The sequence below is a fragment of the Microtus ochrogaster genome, unplaced genomic scaffold (assembly GCF_000317375.1).
Source record: "Microtus ochrogaster isolate Prairie Vole_2 unplaced genomic scaffold, MicOch1.0 UNK4, whole genome shotgun sequence".
Classification (NCBI taxonomy): domain Eukaryota; kingdom Metazoa; phylum Chordata; class Mammalia; order Rodentia; family Cricetidae; genus Microtus; species Microtus ochrogaster.
The window spans coordinates 8,846,380-8,867,068 of record NW_004949102.1 but is presented as its reverse complement, the minus strand read 5'-3'; the positions used below and the strand labels follow the sequence as shown (position 1 = coordinate 8,867,068).

Genomic DNA, 20,689 nt, shown 5'->3' with positions numbered 1-20,689 from the left:
GGGGTAACGGGGCAGAGCAAAACATTCAGCTGGTAGGGCACAGCCGGGACTGTGCAGGGCTCTGTCAGCCTCACCTGTGCAGTGAGTGCAAGCACCTGCTGTCCCACAGGGGATTTCAGGGATTGGCTTGGAGGCATCCTGCCAACCATGTACTTCCTCAGCTTCTGTAGCACCCCTGAGAAGCTCACCAGCCTCCTCCACATCCTTCTTACTCATCACCGTTAAAATGCATCAGGGAATTACTGCCCCTGAGTTTTATATGGGCAGTTCTGTCTCCTGCCCATTCTATACTTCTGACTGGGGTGAGGTGGCTTACCTAAGGTATTCTTCCACCAGGCTTCAGATCCTTGCTCTCTTCTTAAAATGAAAGAGAAATGCAAGTCTCCTGTTGTCTGTTCCCCAACATTAGGATCCCATCTAATATAATCCTCCCATCACCCCAGGAACAGGGCTTAGCACACAATGAGGTTGATGGGGAAGAGGGGAAAGAGGAGGAAGTAAGCAGCTGTATATGCATCTGTCAATCAGGAGGACACACCCAGCTTTGCTCAGTTTTGCTAATGTTTCCATTCCACGTTGAGCAATGGTGACCATGGTCCTAGACTGTGGATATGTGAAGTGCTTTGGAGTCTGCATAGTCCCTTCACATCCCTGGTTAGTAGGCACATAAGCCCTGTTATATTGGGCTCCTGGGGTTTTGTAATCAAGCATCACAAACCACGTAGCTTAAAGTATCACTATCCTGGAGGTAGGAGTTCAAGATCAGGACATTGGCAGGATTGGTTGCTTCCAAAGGAGGTTAGATGTCAACTGTGCCCCCTTCATGTCTCCCTCTATGCACAGTTCCATGTGTTCTGGTTCTCTCTCTCTCTCTCTCTCTCTCTCTCTCTCTCTCTCTCTCTCTCTCTCTCTCTCTAGCACAATGATCACAAGGGTTAAAGCCTATACTAATGACCTCCTTTATGCTTAATGGTCTCTGTAAAGACTTATTGCTGCCTAAAGTTATATTCTGAGGTACTAGGATATTGTGGTTTGAATATGAAATGTCTTTCACAGGCTCCTGTGTTTGGACTCTTGGTCCCCAGGTGGTGGTTATGTTTTAGGAGACTGTAAACCTTTTAGGAAGTGGAACCAAGCTGGGGGACATGGGTCCCTAGAGGATACACATTGAGATTTAAAGCCCAGCTTCCTTCTGAATTCTCTGCTTCATGGACAATACCATGCCATAAGCAGCTGCCACATGCTCCTGTTACCAGAGATCAAGTCCTCTGCAATGCCTTCCCCACCATAATAGATATAACCTCTGTAACCATCAGCCAGAATGGATCATTTTCCCCTGTAAGTTGCTTCTCTCAGGTAACAAGAAAAGCAACTAAGTCATAAGATTAATTAGAACCTCCCCCTATGAATGGAGGGAAGATCATAGTTAGGACCTCCCCTATGAATGGAGGAAGGAGCATAGTTAGAACCTCCCCTATGAATGGAGGGAGGAGCATAGTTAGGACCTCCCCCTATAATGGAGGAAGGAGCATAGTTAGGACCTCCCCCTATAATGGAGGAAGGAGCATAGTTAGGACCTCCACCTATGAAGTGGCAGGGGTGGGGTGGTAAGCACAGTTCAACTTTTCACACCTGTGAAGGCCAAGGTTATTATCTTCCTCTACCAGAGAGAGTAGTGTCAGAGCCACAGTATCTAGAGTATAAAGAAAACAGTGTGCCTCCCAAATCCTGATTCCCAGATTCATGTTCTCCTTTACACAGAGAAGGGACATGCACGCCTTACACACTGTGCCACTGGGATGGGTCTGAGCAGAAACGGTATTGACTACTATGATAGAACCCCCTCAGCTACCTCAGGGAGGCCTTCCAAATGCATCTCTCACCTGAGACTGTTCATCTTCTGCATTCCTGGGGATGGCAATCTCAAAACTGGGACTTCCCTGAGCCCCCAGTTCACTCCGTTGTCTATGGTGACTTCCAGGCTGGAAAACTGGGCAGGGGGCAGACAGATGCCCTCCAACCCACTTTCCTACATCCCTACCTCTCTCTTCCAGCCCTTTCCCAACCCTGAACCTCCTCTGTGGAGCCACTGCCCTCATGCTGCTACCAGCTACCCATCCCTAGGGCTGTGGCACATGGCGGCTCACAATGCACTGAAACCTATCAGCTATATTTGCTTTCTCCTTGGCCTGGTTCCAAGAAAATCATAGGAAGAGGTGACAAATTAAACAATCTCCCTAGGGTAGGGGCGACTCACTGCCTCCAACCTGGCACCACCCCTCCAGGGGACCATGGACCAGTCCAAAGATAACCCCTCTTACAGGATGGCAAGCCAGGGCTGGAACTTCGTGCTGGCACCCCCACCAAGTGTTAGGGATGCACTGGGGACTCACCATCTGGGCGAGCATTGGGAGAGAACCTAAGCACTCTCCCCCTGCCTTCCACACATCTGCCCACCTCACCTGAGCAGAAATGGGCCCATTTCTGCACTGAAACTGTTTTCTACTGTGATGGGAACATGTTCATATAAACTCTCACACCACAAGCATGCTGTCTCCATACAGAGATATGTAAGAGGAAGGAAGTTGCTGGTCTTTGGTTAATGAACAGTCTCCTCCTAGAAAAAACTGCCACTAGGGCAGCCCAGTCTAGTGCCTTTGGTTCTTCCAACTTTACCAGCCATCCAGGAAAGTGCCCCATATGTAACCCTTTCAGAATGGGGTAGTGGAACATTCTAGAAAAAAACTAGAGACTTGCCACTCAGAATCTCCCTCGGGGACCTCACTTCAGGTGTAGTACTCTGAGAACCAGGAACGGAAGAAGGCCTTTCTGTGGGAAGTAACAATTAGATGTCCACAGTCCGCACCACAAAGTAAGCCAGGTCCCTGCCTTCTAATTATGAGCGTTAACATCCACGGTGACAGTCACTGGAAGAAAGGACAGTCACTCTAACCAGTGTAAAGTCTGAATTCAAACCTCTGCCATGGCAACCAAGCCAACAAGGAAGGTAAATAAATGGTATTGCCAAATGCTCTGAAGAGAGATGCTGCCACTGACAAGAAAGGCGGGCAGGGGCAACTGGAGACAACTCTGGCTCTTGGAGACTTAAGGTCAAAAGGGGCTGGGTGGGAGAATGGGGAACTCAACCTGAATAGCGATTGTCACAGAAGGAGTATGACAGGTGCCTTGGACTTTCAGTGAAGAGAAGCAACCTGTGATTATGCAGACTAGACATTTGGTGTGGGAAGTGCATGCGATGGTCCTAGGTACAAGTGGTTCTTGGCAGATAAGAGGGTTGTATTGGATGCCAGAAGTCCATCCTGATTTTCTCTGTAGTCATGTTCTCTTCCTCTATGAGATAGGAAGATAGACCAGGGGCTTTGAACATGGCGCTCAGGGCCACAGAGAAACACAGACCTCTTTACCCAAGGATAGCACCCATTGACAGCCACATGCCTTCTGCACCTGCTGAAGAAGTATGCACAGAAGCAGAAAGGGCCATGTCCCCTCTGTAGCAAGAAGGTAGTGGTGCTTCTTGGGGCCTGAAGGATCACCTCTCTCTTCTCTGCAGATCATCCCAGTGACGGGCCCTCGGGAAGGGGGCACCAAGGTCACCATCCGAGGGGAGAACCTGGGCTTGGAATTCCGGGACATTGCTTCCCATGTCAAGGTGGCTGGTGTGGAATGCACTCCCTTGGTGGATGGCTACATCCCTGCAGAACAGTAAGTGAGAGCCTCCTGGGATGTGGAGGCAACCAAAGGGGAAGGGGGGGGGGACATGGTAGCACAGGCTTGAGATGATCACAATACTTGGGACCAGAAGTGTTTTGGTTTGGGGATGTTTTTTTTTTCTTCAGGCTTTAGAATGTTTGAATAGACATAATGAGATATCCTGGGGATGGGCCCTAAGTCTAACAAAATTTATTTGTGTCTCATATACACCTTATACACATAGCCCAAAGATGACTTTATATGGTATTTTAAATAATCACCAAATAAAGTTTCTTGGTATAAAATTTCCCATTGGTGGTGGCAGATGAAGGCTCAAATGGCTCAGATTTGGGACTTGCAGAGTAAGAACTGATTGATTAATGGCAAACTCTGAGCCAGGTTGGAGGGGAGGGCTTAGGATACAACTAACATTTTAGGGTGACTACAGGTAACCCTCAGCTCTTTGCCTTGTGTACTTCTGAGGTGCTGTACTAGGGAGCTAGAGACAAGGATGGGAAATAACGGGGGGGGGGCAAGTAAAGCCACTGCTGACTACTGGGGGGAGGGTACAGAGAGAAAGAGGTGAGAAGGAGCAAAATTAAAGTCTTCCAGGGAGTGTGAATTCAATTCCCTCTATTGTCTCTAACTCCCCATGAGCTTCCCCACAGGTAAGCTAGCCCTGGGCTATCCTACGCGGAGGCTGAAAATGAAATCTCATACTAATTCTCAGGCCTGTGAGTTCTTTGGCTAAATTTTCTCTTTGCGAACCCTGTGCAAAAGGGTCATTCAACAGATGACCTTGATCCTTAACCCACCTAGTGGAGGAGATCCAGTGAGCCGTGCATTGTCTGGTCAATAAACAAACACCCCTTCCCAGCCCAGAAAACACAGCTATGGAATGATGGCCAGCGTAGTGGAATCTGTATTCCATCCTGTGCCACCCAGATTATAACATTATCAGTTGTCCTGTGAACATTCCACGGGCGCTGCTGGCAGGGTCTCCCTTAGGCCTGGCAGTGCCCTGCACTTCTGCTTGCTGGACCGGAGGATTCAGAACCACAGAGATGGTGCATGTACCAATTCCTCCTGACTTCCATCAGGGCGATCCCACAACATCTGTAGAACAGAAGAGTCCACAGTGACTTGGAATCAGCCCCCTCATCGACCATCGCTTAGTGACCCAAACATCTATCCGTGGCACCTACATTTTTGTGAGAATTTTCTGAAATCACAGCAGAGCCAGCTTTATATGCTGATAGGGCACAATGTGGGGGAGCTTACAGCCCCGGCCCCAGAGCAGGCGTCAGCAGTGTTATTGTAAAGCCCTATGATGAAAGCCCCGCAGTATCAGTTAGATCCACGGAGTGATAGAGAATGCTCGGGGCAAGCATCCTGACACACGAGAATTCAGTGTGTGATGAGGGTGACAGTTCAAATCAACAAGGAAAGCAAAGATCCTTCAGCAAATGGTGCTGGGTAAAGCCGGGAGAAGAAGAAGATCAGATCCTTAGTTCACATTACACACCCGAATAAATTCCAGGTAGATTAAAGAGTTAGGGGCACAGAAATGAAGCTGAGAGATTAGAAGGAAATGCAGGTGCAAACTCATTTGATTTCATGAAGGGGAAGATGTTTCAAGCATGAGCTGGAAAATGAAACATAAAGAAAAGATTAGGGGTTTTGAGTATATAAAACTCAAAAACGTATACATCAGAAATCAGTGTGAGAAAAATAAAGGTGAACGAAGAGCTGGGAATATGGTTATACCCATCACCGTTAATAGACACCTTTTTCTTAACAGATAAAGAGGCTTTATAAATAAAAGGCAGTTATCACACAATGAGCAAAGAGCCATGAATGTATAATTCACGCGATGCACAAAGAACCAAAAACTCATATGAGAAATGAAATTGCAAATGACGGCAATGGAGACCACTTTTCAAAGGTTAGAGCTCCAGAAGCCAGAGTTGGAGCTCAGTGGGTAGGGCGCTTGTCTAGCTCACAGAAAGCCCTGAGTTCAATCCCCAGCAAGGCAGATACAGGTGTAGTCCCAGGACTAGATGGGTAAAGACAGAAAGATCAGAAGTTCAAGGTCAGGCATCCTCAACTGCATAGTGAGTTTGAGGTTAGCTTGGACTACATGAGATGCTATTTCAATAAAAACAAAAATAAAAATAAGCACCAGGTGCAATTGGCTCATTTACTTGTGGTGGGAGGGAAATTGGGACCAACTTTCAGGAAGGCATTTGGATGCATAGATTAAAAAAGTCTTAGCTGGAAGCTCCATATGGCTGCATGTGCCTGTAACACCAGCACTGAGGGACAAACAGGCAGCTCCTGAGAGCTCACCTAACTGAGAGGGTAAGCTTCTGGTTCAGGGATGGATGCTGCCCAGGCAGTAAGGGAAGGATAGTGGTGTGAAACCCCCACCTACTGCCTTGCTCTGGCTGTGTGTGCATACCCACCCACCCACTCACATGCATGCATCACACACATATACCATATGCATACAATCATGTCATGTGCTCTCCCAACAGAACCACCACCAACAAAAACCAGAAGTCTTCGCTGGCATTTTATATACAGTTCTGCAATTCCAGCTACATGGGAATTCAAGTCCTGCCTGGGCTAGAGTGAGTGAGTTTAGGGCTAGCCTGGGCAGCTAAGTGAGACTCCGTCTCAAAATCAAGAAAGAGAAAGAAAAAGAGAAATGAAACTGAGATGTAGCTCAGTGGTAGAACACTTGACCTCAGGTTGAATCCCCAGTACCACCCCCCATAGTCTTTAAGCCTATCTAATATGCTTCTAGAACATTCCCTAAACAACCAGACTAGCAAAAAATATTTAACAATGCTTATCTCAGTTTTATTTATAATAGAAACAATTCCGAAGCAATGATATATCTAAAAGTAGGGGATTTATCAGTTCAAAAAGTTATTGTACAGATGTCTCTCGACCTTACATCTCCTTTGGACATGGTAGGGACTGAATCCAGGACCATGTGCACTGTCAGGCAAGGATTATGTCCCTGAGATGCATTCCCAGCCCTTGGCACTGTGTCTTGATAAACCAACCCTTCATAAGCTGAAAGCAGCATAAGCTGAAACTGTTAATATATTCCTAACCAGCTACCAGTGTTGTTTCTTCTTGTGGTCCCTGGTACACAGGGACCTGAAGCATTCTGCCACCGGCCAGTATCACAGAGAGTATCCTAGAATATGTGGCTAGCTCAAGAAAAGATCAAAATTCAAAGTATGAAATTGTAGACAAGAGTTGACAGACTTATAAATCACTTTCATACCATTATAAAGCTGGATCTTGTAAGTTAAAGTGAATCACAGACGGGCACCTAGTCAAGGTATCATATGTGCACATACACAGGTGACCAAGCAGAATACAGCTTTGATTTAATTTTGTGGAAGAAAAACCAGAGTCCATCTGTCTTTTCCCCCACACTAAACAAGTGTTTATTATGCTGTCTATACAGAACACACACACACACACACACAGAGACAGACCTTTCCTTGGTACTTCTTTTTAAGAAACACAAGACAAAGAAACTACAGGGCTAGGGATGTGGCTCGGTGACAGAGTGCTCATGTGACATTTGCCAGGCCCTGCGTTTGTTCCCCAGCACCGTGAAAACCAACTAAACAAACAAACTCCACGGGACTCAAAAGGTAGGAATGGAAAAGTAAAACACTGGCATATTCACCCACATAGATGCTTTCGCAAGCTAGTGCGGCAGAATATTCTGAAAACCAAGCTAAAGGGCAGGTAGCAAGTGGACAATCAAGAAGAAAATAATTGCAGTATTTACCACAAATAAAAATATGCCTAGTCAAGAAGGTTTCACAGAAAGACAATTGGTCAGCATAATATAGAGAGGTCTCTAATAGAGACATTAAAGGAAGGCAGTATATATAAAAAAGAAGACACATGAGCACATGCATCCTCTGTATTAACCACTGGACTTAACATGATCTTTTCTGTTGTAAATTGGAAAAACTTTCAAAGGATTGTGACTATATAGTCTTAGCTAGAGTAGTGGACCACTGATACAAATGCAGATTGGTACAGCTTTTAGGAAACATCATTGGGCCCTATTAATGTTAAATAAACTGTTTAGTCAGTGCATTCCCTCCTGCGGAGTCTGTTCTAATAAACACATGATATTTAAGTATTTGTATGTTGCCTATTTGGCTGTTTTATTTGTTTGTTGTTTTTTTGAAGCAGGAGAAAGATCAAAATATTTACATGCCCATCAAGATTATAAGAAGATTATTATTAAAATGGTGGTTTAAACAAGCATATAATATTACAAAGCTGTTAGGAAGAATAAAGTAGATGAATGTAGAGGCTCGATGAAAACACATGAAATGTTGCTAAATACAAACTGGTATTTAGAGCAGCGTTTATGCTACATCTTATGTGTATCTTTTAAATTATGTTTACACATACAAATATATAAACTTGTACATAATCATAAATGTGTGTCTTAACATTCATGTTTTGTACATGCATATAGAATATGTGTACATGTTTAAGTATATGTGCTTGTATGTAAATTGTATCTTCTTAGTACCTGTAGGGGATTGGTTCTAAGACCTTATGAAGATACCCAATTCATGATGCTCAGGTGACTTCTGTAAAATAGTAGAGTCCTTGCAGGCAACCTACAAGCACCCTAGTGCATACTTTAAATTCTCTCTCCATGACTTATACCCAAATCAACAGAAATGTTAGATGGAATAGACATTCTATTGTATTGTCCAGGGACTCATAAGAAAAAATAAGTCTGGGCACTGGAGAGTTGGCTCAGTGCTTAGGATCACTGGCTGCTCTTGCAGAGAACCTAACTCTGTTCCCAGCACTGACCTGGAAACTTAAAATCATCTTTAACTCCAGTTCTAGGAGATCTCATGTCCTTTTCTTACCTCCATGGGAGCCAGACATGCATGTGGTACACAGACATGTGTGTGTGTGTGTGTGTGTGTGTGTGTGTGTGTGTGTATATATATATATATATATATATATATATATATAGAGAGAGAGAGAGAGAGAGAGTCATGCATATAAGATAAAAATAAATGCATCATTTTTAAAAAGAAAAAAAGGAGTTGAACTTAGACAATACAGATAATGATCTATTTTGTAGTATTTTTGATCTATGGTTGGTTGAGTCCATAGTTTTGATACCATGATGTTAAACATACAAATATGTAGGCAAACTGCCTAACTCTTCTGTGTCTCAGTTTCTTCATTTGTGAGATGGAGAACACACACACACACACACACACACACACACACATCTGCACTAGTAGTAACTATACCAATATATACACACTGAAGCATCTCCTCTCCTGGCATAAAACTTGGGACAGCTGGGAGCAGACTTACATCACTGAGGCATCCCAGATGCTGGGAGCAGGAACTCCCAAGAAGAGACTTGAGAGCCTAAGGTCAGATGCAAGTTCTGGATCACTTGATGAAATGAACTCACACAGATCAGCTAACCTCTCTGGGCTCGCTGTGGGCCTAGGCCATGGTTGGGAGTCCTGAGGCTTATGCAGTCTCCCCTTTGTTCCTATAGGATCGTGTGCGAGATGGGAGAGGCCAAACCCAGCCAGCACGCAGGCTTCGTGGAGATCTGTGTGGCTGTGTGCCGACCTGAGTTCATGGCCCGCTCCTCCCAGCTCTATTATTTCATGGTGAGTCCTGGATGCCACTGGCCTGCCTGGGTGCGGGCTGCAGCAAATCTTATGGCTGCCAATGCAGAGTGGGGCCTCTACCCATCACCTGTGTTCAGGGGAACCCCCCATGAACAGAGTAGGAGCATAGCCTGGTGCCCCAGAGACCTAGATCCAAATTCCCTGCCTCCTTGTATAACTCCAGGAAGTTCTTTTGGCCCTTGGGTCCCAGTGTCTCCTGTGTGGTCAAGCAGCAGGGTGACTCCCGGGAATTGTGCCCATACTCAGACAAGCTGGCTAACTTTTCTGTGCCTCAGTTCCTTCATTTGTAAAATGGGAATGATATTTGTGTGTCGTTCATGGTATGGTGATAATCATATAGTCTCCATCTCATGTGGTGCTATTTTCTATGTTAACCACACCAGGCTCACCACTATGCCCCACTATCTGCCCCACCCCCTTTTAGGTCTTATGCTATCATGAGCAGTCTGTATTCTTTTCCCACCCATCCACTGACATCTCAGGACCTTCTTTGCCTCCTTTTTTCCTGTCCTGGACCTAATCCCACCTATAGGCCTCCTCTATTTCCCCTGTCACACCCTGACCCCACCTCCCGTCCCTCCATTCCCCAGTCTCCTTCCCATAACCTCATCCGGGCCTCACCCCAACCACTCAAGTTACTCAAGTCCCTCCTGAACCGTCCAGGCTTGCAAAGCAAAGCTGCCTGGCTCACAGCTGTGGGGAAGGGGGAGAAATCTCCTGGCCTGGATCCTTCCATTTTCCACTTTAGATCTTCAGAGAGCCCATGTGGCTGACATTAGAAAGTCTTCCTCCTTTATCCCTCCATCCCTCTTTCCTCCCTTCTGCTTCTTCTTCTTTCTTTCTGATGAGTGTTTATCAGCTGGCATGTTTTTTTTTCTCCTCCCACTCAGGAAAACCCAGGTAGGCCTGCAGGATAGTGTCTACCATGGAATAAGGTTACTTAAGTATGGGTATTTAGGCAGTGGGCAATGGGCAGGCAGTGTGTGTCCAAGTGGGCCTCTGACTTCCATGAAGAACTTGCCTGGCCAGTGTTTTCCCTAACATAAAACTGACCCATGGACTCACACCCAAAGACAGGAGTGGAGAGGGGAACGAGGGGGGAGGCAGTAGGAGTAAAAAGGCCATGAGGAATGATGAAAGTAATTGCTACAAGGCAAGCGCCCTGATCCTTTGCTCAATGGCCTATGTCACTTTCCTAGTTGAAGGGTTCTTCTAAGGAAATGGCCTGGTGCCACATATCCTCTAAGGTAGAAATTCAGGGAGGAGGAATGCTGAGAACCTCAGCCCCTTCCTCTGCCCCGTGTCCACTTAGGGGTGTAATCTTGGAGGCTAGATATTTCCCAGTGGAAATGAAAAGCAGAGGTTGCCATGAGTCGCACAGGGTCAAGGGAAACAACAGACTCACCTGATCATGCGTCGGAGTAGCCTGGAGCCCTCATTGCCTTCCTCTCGGCTAAGAGGTTTGTGGGGAGAAGACACCTCTCCCATGGGGTTCTGGGATAGCTTTCCCCAGACCCCTCTGGGGATTTCTAAAGCTCTGGGGTGTGCTGGGGGCCCTTTCTTGGTGTCCATCCAGAGTGATTTCCAGACCCTTAGGTCCTGGAACCAAGAGTTGGACAGACGTGGATAGCGGCAGAAGTAGGTGATTAGAAAATGATACATTTTCAAGGGCAGAAGCTGTCTGGGGCAGGGAGAAAGTTTACAAGCTGAGCCCAGAGCCCACTGTGTGACTTTTATGTCTCATTTCACAGGCTTTGGGGGTCATTTGGGCTTTCTCACACCTGCTCTGTTACTTTTAATTCTCCCCCCAGTTTCATGTACCTCAGGGGCTCAAGTCTTCACAGATGGAAGGAGGGGGTGTTAGTATTATAATAGTGCACGGATCACCTACAGACACTGGTGCCCTGTGCCTGTACTGGGGACTCCACAGTCTGAGTCACCCCCAGTTGCTGGTGGTGTTCCCAGCCTTCCTCTTTGCTAACAGGTTTTTCTCCCTTACTAATTTTGCAGTCTTGCATGTCCCAGGCCTTACCCTCTGCTCCACTCTCCTGCTTCAGGGACAAACTTGGGTTTCCTTCCGTTTCTTCCCACAAATCAACCCAGGCTCTGATGTGTGGGTTAGTCACATGAATGTCAGAGCCCAGATCAGGCGCCTGGCCCGCCACCCGCTCTGTCCCAGGAGGTCTCCATGCTGGGAATGCTCCTTCTCCCTCTCCCTTCTAGTCTGTTCATTCGTGGAGCCAAGTGAAGAGCTGGCAAATAATTCAGACTTTGATTTCCCGTGCAAACCCACCGTGAAATATTTATGAAGCATGACTTGAATAATTAATAGTTTCTCACAAGTCTAAAACATGTTTCCATAACACTCTCTCGCACCCGGAGCAGACCTCTTCCAGCCAGTCCCCACATCAACACCACTGCCACCAGGCAAGCACTGGTCCTTCCCAGGTTTGACTCTGGATCTTTCCCCATAGCCCCGGGGGCACTGGACCCCAGCAGACGGACTCAGGGTGGGGGTGTCGTCAGTGGGGCCAAGACACACTTTGGAAATAGCTTATGACTATAGTTTATTGAACAAGAAAACCATCATGGGCCCTGAAGATAACAACCACTTTGGGGCTCAGTTCCTAATTGTGTGACCAGAGGAGCTGACTATCTTGCCCAGAGTCACACAGCATGATACCAATGGTCCCTGGTCCTTGGCTGATCAATCATGAAGTCAGGACTTCAAACCTAGCCAAGGAACATAGAGTCAAGGTCAATGAGTGTCTCCCTGTAAATGCCCCCAGCGTGCCCATCTCTGGGGTGGGTTTGCTGGCCCCCACAGGAGGCCTCCTGAGAGAGTAAGCCTGTGAGCCCAGGGGGTTCAACCTCAGCACAGAGTTCTTTTAGGGGCTATGGCTGGGGGAAGAGAAAGAGAAAGCCTTCATTTAAATGCAGATACAGGCTTCTCACCTGGGACCAGGGAAAGTTTTTCCATTAAAATGCTAATGAAAGAACAAACTGCAACTTCAAATCCCCTGCTGTCTGGGGCTCTGCTCCCCCACCCCTACCCCAGCCCGCTCCTCACCTCCAGTCAGGGCAGGGGGCTTGACAGGCCTTGCAAGGTCCTCACAGGCCCCAGGCTCTCTGGTCACTGGAGGGGTTCCCCAGGGAGACCTTTGGGAATGGCAGGTCTCCTTCTCTGTCTCTCGAAGAAGTGATTGGAGACCAGAGCAGGCGTCAGGTCTCACCTGCAGTACTTTTGGTCCATGTGACCTTGGAGAACTTAGCTAAGCCCTCTGAATCCCATCCGTGAAACAGATAAAAGTAGCCATTTTAAAAAAAAAAATCACGAACTGGATAATTAGAGATATACATATGTCTGTATCACTAGAGATAAAGGCTGTCACGAAAAACAAAAATCCATACACAGCACCTCTCGTGGCCACTATAATTCATGCGGATATGAAAGCTCTATTCTCACAAGAATACAAAAAGGCCCGCAGAGGTAGGTGCTGGATGGTGACTCTTCAGTAGGGCATGGGGCATTGCCCGAGGCCTGAACCAGCCTCCTCCACCTATCCCAGCATGCCTCAGTTCTCTTTTTTTTCTCTGCAGACCCTGACTCTTGCAGACCTGAAGCCCAGTCGGGGACCCATGTCTGGGGGCACACAGGTCACCATCACAGGCACGAACCTGAATGCAGGCAGCAATGTGGTGGTGATGTTTGGGAGCCAGCCATGCCTCTTCCACAGGTAACTCCTGGGCCCAATGAGGGTCCAGACAGGTGAGCCACCTGGGAGGGAAATGCGGGATCCCCCAGAGATGAACAGAAACTTCCCCTTTCCCAGACTGACTTTTACAAGGCCCTCCATAAGCCATCACTCTTCCTCTCTTTAGGGTAGGTTAGACCCACCTTCCCTGGAAAGTGGGGGAGGTGTCACGCTGCTGTCCACCGTTCAGTCTGGTGTCCTGGGATGTAGCCTTTGCAGAGGACGAGGGTACCACTGAGCATCCAGCTTGGGACCAGCATGTGATGCCCCTTCAAGGGGCAGTGCCTCTCCTGCTGGGAGCTGCCTATGAGCACCTCATGTGCTCTAAGCAGGTGATGCCCAAAGGTCAAGGCTAAGCCAACAAGGGCCTGAAGCCTTCCTTTCTCTGCCTATCTGGGGAGTAGGGGCCACAGGGAGTCCATCCAAGGAGTGCTGTGAGAGATGTAACCAATCTAAGCCCAAGTCCCCAGGGACAGGTAGGTGTTGCTAGAGTAGATTATGACAAGAACTGTGACAGATTCAGAGTCTTGAGGGTGGTTAGGATAACTTTGCTCAAAGCAGCTGCCGTAGGACTGAGTCTCCTAAGAGGGCAGAGGCAGAGCTCAACCCCAGTGCAGCAAGTATGGTTAAAACTGGGTTCGGGACTCAGAGTTACCGGGAGGAGGTGGCAAGGAGCTGATTCCCCCCAAACTCTCTTCAGAGGATTGTCACCGCAGGCAAACCGGGATGAGACATGAAGGGAGGAACCTCAGCAGACTTGCGTAGCTAGATCTTTGCTAAAATTGGGCCGAGGGCTATGGTTAAGGACAGTCCAAAGACCAGGCATCTTTGGAAGCTGGGCTCAGAGGCGCCTTTAAAAAGGTTGGTCTTCGTCCATGGTTCGTGAGCTTTCTATCTGTGACAGTGTCCACCCCATACTTCTGTGAAACCTGATGCATCTAGGAAGGGACTGACTACCACAACCCTGAAGGCCCGTGTTCTGCTTTCCCCTCCAGGCGCTCACCAACCTACATTATCTGCAACACTACGTCTTCCGATGAGGTGCTGGACATGAAGGTGACCGTGCAGGTGGACAGGGCCAGGATCCGACAGGACCTTGTCTTTCAGTATGTGGAGGATCCCACCATCGTGCGTATTGAGCCAGAGTGGAGCATTGTCAGGTAGGAGGACCCATCCCCTCCGCCTTCCCCCTGCCTCTAGGCTTCAGTTTCTCTTTCGCAAGCCCAAGAGACAAAACATGCTGACGTGAGCCTATGATCCCAGTGACCTGGAAGACTGAGGCCTTTTCTCAGCCCTGTTACCTGCTTGCCTTTGTTCCTCTCAAATAACAGACTCAACCAGGCAGAGCCTGCTCTAGGGAGAACCCAGGCAGGGAGTCCAGCAGTTCAGTAACTCACCCAGGGCAAGCCTTGGCTCCTCCTGGGTATCTAGCTTTGGAGGATTTTCCTAGATATTGAGAGACTACAGGACCTCTAGGGTGTAACAGTGTGGAGAAGGAGCTGCAGGCACCTGATTGTGTCCACTCTTCCAAGCCTGGAGGACTTATCAGGATGAGAAAGCCCCACAGAAGCTGTCCTTTCTGTGAGGGCCCCTGGAAATCACTGGGAAGCTACTGTTCTGGGCTGCATAAAAAATACAGGGGGCACTTAGGGTCAGAAAGAACGGGCTTAGTCCCTGTGGCTTACCTGAGAGATGACCTTAACAGCACAGCATCTTATTGTCCACCTGTCCCTTGCTCAGTGCTCCCTACAGTCAGCTCCAGACAGGAGGGCTCCCAGGACTGGAGAAGTCTGTGAAAACATAATAAGATGTGCTCTGCTCTGGCTGAGGCAGGGGCAAGTCTAGTCTAGGGGGCTAAACTTAAATTAGGGACCCGAAGGCCATATCTGACTCGTTGCCTGAATTTTTATAAATAAGATTTTATTGGCACAGGGCTCTACTCACTGGTTGTATTGTGTTCTCATGACTGCACAGACTTGAGTAACTGTGACAGAGACCATATGGCCTGTGGCGTCTGAAATATTTACTGCCTGGCCCTTCACAAAAATAGTTGGCCACTCTCTAGTTGAAGACCAGAGAGAACCAGCCTTGACTGCTGGGATGAGAAAGGCCATTGGCCGTCCTTAGCTAAGGCATGAAGGGGAAACAGCCTTTCAGAGCCATGGCAGGCCTTGGTCTCAGAGCCTGGTGATTCAGGGAGGTGGCACAGGCCTTTGTGACTCACTCAAGAAGCTAGGCAGTGATACTTGGGAACATTCATGGCCTTATTGAATTCGGTTTCCCTTCATGTTGTCTCAGAAATAAAGGTATCATCTTCCAGGCACTCACCAGTACCCCAAATCATGCTCCTTCCAGGGGTGAGGTTGGACACACTTTCTAGACTGCCAGCATCTTTGCTTAGTTAGGTTAAAGAAATCTGGGGATGGGGTGGCCTTTGCACAGTGTGTGGATTTGAGCTTCCTATAAGTGTTGTTTGGAGACAATGATGGGATCATTTTCTACTGTGTGCAGAATTAGCAGTTGGGAAATCTGGGGGCAGGGAGGGTAGATACAGAAACTCACCTGGACTGTGCTGCGTGTAGAAGGAATCCCACAGGCACACCCGGAATTATATGTGTGCATGTGAGCTCGTGAGTGCATGCAAGACACACTCAATGGAGAGGAAAGTAATGGGAATTTAAAGATGGGAAAGTAGACAGATGGATCAAAACCCATGTGAGCACAGAGAATCCTAGCCACTGAAGCCTAGAAGTAGTTTACCTACAACGCCCTACTTTAGACAGCAGGATATTTGCCAATGACACTCAGTTGGCTAGCAAGCAAGCTGTTCCTCACTCTACTCCAAGAAGGACATAGCCAAGCACGGGGCTGCCCATCCTCCCCACCAGCCTCTCAGCTTTGCTGGGCACAGAGCGTAGCCTCCTCTGAAAGGCCACACTGAGGTGAATCACCTGCGTCCACCTTATCTGTGTCCTGTGTTACTCCAGGGTGCAGGAGACTCGAGTCTCAGAGCAGGTCACACTGGTAATCCTGGAAGAGGTATCTGGGCTTGGGCCATGGCTTTCATAGGTCGCAGGTGGACTGAAGCCACCAAGGAGGAAACGTCAAGCACAGTTGCCATGGAAAACAGATGTGCTTAGACACTGGAGGTTCTGCTGGGGACCATTATTGTAGAACAAGATCAAAAATGGTGAGGACCAGGAGAGGAGGCTCCAGGGCTGAAATAGCAGGCTCCAGGCTGGGAGCCTAGGTGAACTAAGGCCCCTGCTATAACCTGGGCGTGTTATAAACAACTCATCAAGGAACAATATGGGTATCTGGTCCCCACTATCTTCTCTCTGGGCTTCTGAGGGACTTTTTTATTCTTGTCTCCAAGGACCCAACTCGCTTCCTCATCCTTATTGTCATAGCTCACTCTGATAACCATTTTGTCATGGCCATTGCATCTCCTATGGCTGTGGTTCACACTCTCTTTTCTTTCTTTCTGGGCAGTGGGAACACACCTATCGCTGTCTGGGGAACTCACCTGGACCTCATACAGAACCCCCAGATCCGTGCCAAGCATGGAGGGAAAGAACACATCAATGTGAGTCCCTTGGCAGGGCCTTGCCTACATACAATGACTCATGGAGGCATGGGACATCTCCACATCCTGGGTTGGTGGGATAAGGGAGTTGGCATGACCATATTTTTAGCTTTTGGGGCTGTAGGCCTGAAAGACCAATCACTTCCACAGTTCACTGGGTTTTATTCTCACCCTACCATTTTTACCCAGTTTAGAAAATACCTAGTCACTGCCATATTCACTCTGGGCAATGTCAGAGATAGGAGACAGCTTCAGGGTGGGATCTGTGAGCAGCCAACAGTGTGACCTGGTGCTCTCCTCCCCAGTAGCATATAAAACCCCATGTAGTACCAATGGCACCCAGGAGGTATTTCTCATGGTCCCCTCTGAATCCTACAGATCTGTGAGGTCCTCAATGCTACTGAGATGACCTGCCAGGCTCCAGCCCTTGCCCTGGATCCTGACCACCAGTCAGATCTCACTGAGAGGCCTGAAGAATTTGGTTTCATCCTAGACAATGTCCAGTCTCTGCTAATTCTCAACAAGACCAACTTCACCTACTATCCTAACCCTGTGTTTGAGGCTTTCAGTCCCTCAGGAATCCTGGAGCTCAAGCCTGGCACCCCCATCATCCTAAAGGTATTCCAAATACGTTTTCATAGCACTTTAATTATCAATTACTGATTTCTTACTGCGAGAAAGACTGGATATTTAATATATAATCTGTTGTCTGTTGTTGTCACAAAACACTTGATGCTGGGTACTTAAAAAGGAAAAAATACCAGCCAACTCGCTCATTGTTCTGGAAAATGGAAGACCAGTAATAGTCTCGGTTCTCATGAAGACCTTCTATCAGGAGCACATACATGTAACAAGGGAACCAGGAGGGACCTTTAAGATGTGGGGAAGTCATGGTCTTCCATTAAGTCCCACATCTTTAAAGTCCCATTATCTCTTACAGTATAGGGGACCAAATTCCTAACACAGCACATCTGACACATGTACCAATTCTTAGGGCTTCTTACTGATGACGGCCTCTTTCCCAGTTCATCCATAAGATGGCATAATAGTTAGGAAGTCATGGAAGTCACCAGCAGCTGAGGTCCTGACTCAGGTTGGAAACGGGGGCTTTCCTGTCTGCTTAGGGCAAGAACCTGATCCCACCCGTGGCGGGAGGCAATGTGAAGCTGAACTACACCGTGCTAGTCGGGGAGAAGCCGTGCACCGTGACGGTGTCCGATGTGCAGCTGCTCTGCGAGTCCCCCAATCTCATTGGCAGGCACAAAGTGATGGTGAGGCCACTGAGATCCCATTGTGTGCGGATGGGGCTTGAGGGATGCTGGGTGGGAGTGGCTCGGCTGTAGCTAGGCTACCGGAGACTTCTGCCCACTGTCAGCTTCTCTCCCAGCTCACCCAGACCGTTCCCATGTGCCTGTCCCACTAGCCAGCTTCTAGGGTCACTCCCTCTGTCCTGGCTGGTACAACAAGGGCAAATCATTAAACAGAGTCATGTTCTGTCTCTTAGGGCCAAGAAGGCCTTTAAGACAAGGATCGTATCGGTGTACAGTGGTCCATGATACCATTTCTGTGTCTTAGTTCCCACCTGATGGCAGGACAAGTCTCAGGGAAGCCAGCTGTTGGTGTTATATCACTGTGTTTGCACTGCAGTAGTGAGCTGTTCCCTTATGATGACTGTGTCCTCCTGAGTGAGAGATGGGCACACTTTCTAGCAGAAGGGTGGTCTCTGCTGTCCATGCTCTCTCTTCTATTTTTCTGATGGGATGTGTGTATGGGGGGCTTCTCACTGACAATCATGTTTCCCTTCTGACTTAGAACTCTTTCCCAGTCTGCCCTGCTACCACCCCTCTCTTCTCTGTGTCCACAGGCACGGGTAGGGGGCATGGAGTATTCCCCTGGGATGGTGTACATTGCCCCAGACAGCCCGCTCAGCCTGCCCGCCATCATCAGCATCGCAGTGGCTGGTGGTCTCCTCATCATCTTCATCGTGGCGGTCCTCATCGCCTACAAACGCAAGTCCCGAGAAAGCGACCTCACGCTGAAGCGACTACAGATGCAGATGGACAACCTTGAGTCCCGTGTGGCCCTGGAGTGCAAAGAAGGTACGAAGTGTCCAGGTGCTGGTGCCTGGTGTGGAGTCTGTGTGTGCACACATGTGTACTTGTCACATACAAACAAGTAAGCAGGCCGGGCAGCAGTGGGTAGCGTTAGAGTTTATGTGTGCATGTAAACATATGTAAGACAACATATGTATGCATATACACATATGTGCCTCTTTACAACACCAATAAGCCTGGGCAGCATTTGACAGTGCTGAAGGTTATATACATGTGTGTAAGTCCATTAGCCAGCTGGTGGAACTGCAGTGAATGGTAGTTATGTGTGTAAATATACACAGGTGTTCATGTCTTTCATTTACAGGCCAGCTAGCTAGATATAGCAGGCAGGGATGAAGGTTGTGTGTATACATGTATGTACTTGTGTGAGTCAGGGTGTGTGTGTGGCTGCAAATGTGTGTGCCTCCCATTCACAGGCCAGCAAGCTGGGCTGCACTGGGTGACCTCACAGACTGGGTATTCGAGCTGCAGAACCTTTCTGCCAGGCTGAGCATAGCCTGGGTTCCAGACCCAAAACCCCATCTAGCAATCCACCTCTGGTTTTTTCCCCACTCCATCCAGATATGCTGCTGAGATCATCTATACACTAAGAACACTGTCGAGATTCAGAACTCTGGTAGCAGGGGATGGGAGTTGCCAGTCTCCTCCAGGGAGGGACCTGGGGTTGTCTCCACATGATACATGCAAGCAATCCCGTTAGAAGAAGTTTTCTTCTATCAGTGGGAAGGGAATTCTGTGGGCTTGATCTGTGATTTCAAAGGAAGAGTGTTTCACAGCTCATATTTGAAAAATGTACCCAAGCCACCATGAAGGGAGATCAGCGGTGTCAAACCCAAGAAGGCAGCTTAGCTCGCAGACTCATAGAACCCTGGGACATCCTTCTGTAAGCCCGCTCTGGGAGGAAGGAACTGAACTGTCTCTCAGTGGGTTGTATACACCCAGTGTTAAGCCAGCCCTGTACCTGGGCTCCAGCATCATACAGGTTTCCGCTGGTGAAGCTCCGCCTCTTTTGATGGGGACAAGGATCCAATGCATCTCTGCATCCTTCAGCTGTCATCCCGACATCTGCCTTGTGGGACTGTTAATTACTGCCTTTTATTATATTTACACTGCTTAATTTTTTTTCTCTGCAATGTACTCTTCCCTCTAATTAGGTGTAGTGATTAGAATCTCTTTTATGTGTGGCAGGCGTGAGGCTTTGAATGTTGGAGGCTCCGGGTGACTTAAAGGAAACTGCAGACCCATCAAACCTGACTCCCTCCTTTTCCTCCTGGCCAGTGAGGCAGCCCAATCAGAAGGAGGCAGCTGAAGAGAGTGGGGGCGGGGGGTGCCAAGCTCCTCTAGATGCTCCTTGGGGAAGAAAGGCTCAGCGGGCAGAAAACCTCTGGAGTCCCAATGGGACCGTGGCTTCTGGCTGGGGACCCTTATGATGCTGGGTGGAAGGAGGCATTGTACTGCAAAGGAGTTGAGCATGGAGGCACTTTCTAGGATGCCAAGGCGACTTCTGCGTGCTTATGAGGCAGCTAGGGCTCAGGGCAAGGGTTTGTGTGGAGATTTCACTGTCAGCCAGGAAGCTACCCACACCTACACTAGAATAAGCCAGCGTAGCCCTGAGCTTTGGTTATATTGGCATACATGTGTGCAAGCACACATTTCCATTCTGCATCCTCACTGACATGCTTGCACACCCTTATATAAGTTAGAACAGGCAGACACTCAAACATGTGCACCCCACTCCTCCCCACTTACACACACACACACACACACACACACACACACACACACACACAC

At 48.2% G+C, this 20,689-nt stretch overlaps 1 protein-coding gene across 2 annotated transcripts in view; it reads left to right on the top strand.

The window, feature by feature from the left end:
- The window catches only part of Plxna4 (plexin A4), a 460,336-nt gene that overhangs the window by 385,495 nt on the left and 54,152 nt on the right, over nucleotides 1-20,689 (top strand). For both annotated transcript variants that reach the window (XM_013353255.2, XM_026788585.1), the window contains exons 13-20: nucleotides 3,572-3,723; nucleotides 9,305-9,422; nucleotides 13,044-13,180; nucleotides 14,194-14,358; nucleotides 16,691-16,784; nucleotides 17,163-17,402; nucleotides 17,909-18,055; nucleotides 18,649-18,883. In XM_013353255.2, the coding sequence (XP_013208709.2) occupies nucleotides 3,572-3,723; nucleotides 9,305-9,422; nucleotides 13,044-13,180; nucleotides 14,194-14,358; nucleotides 16,691-16,784; nucleotides 17,163-17,402; nucleotides 17,909-18,055; nucleotides 18,649-18,883 (1,288 nt within the window). The remainder of the gene's footprint in view (nucleotides 1-3,571; nucleotides 3,724-9,304; nucleotides 9,423-13,043; nucleotides 13,181-14,193; nucleotides 14,359-16,690; nucleotides 16,785-17,162; nucleotides 17,403-17,908; nucleotides 18,056-18,648; nucleotides 18,884-20,689) is intronic.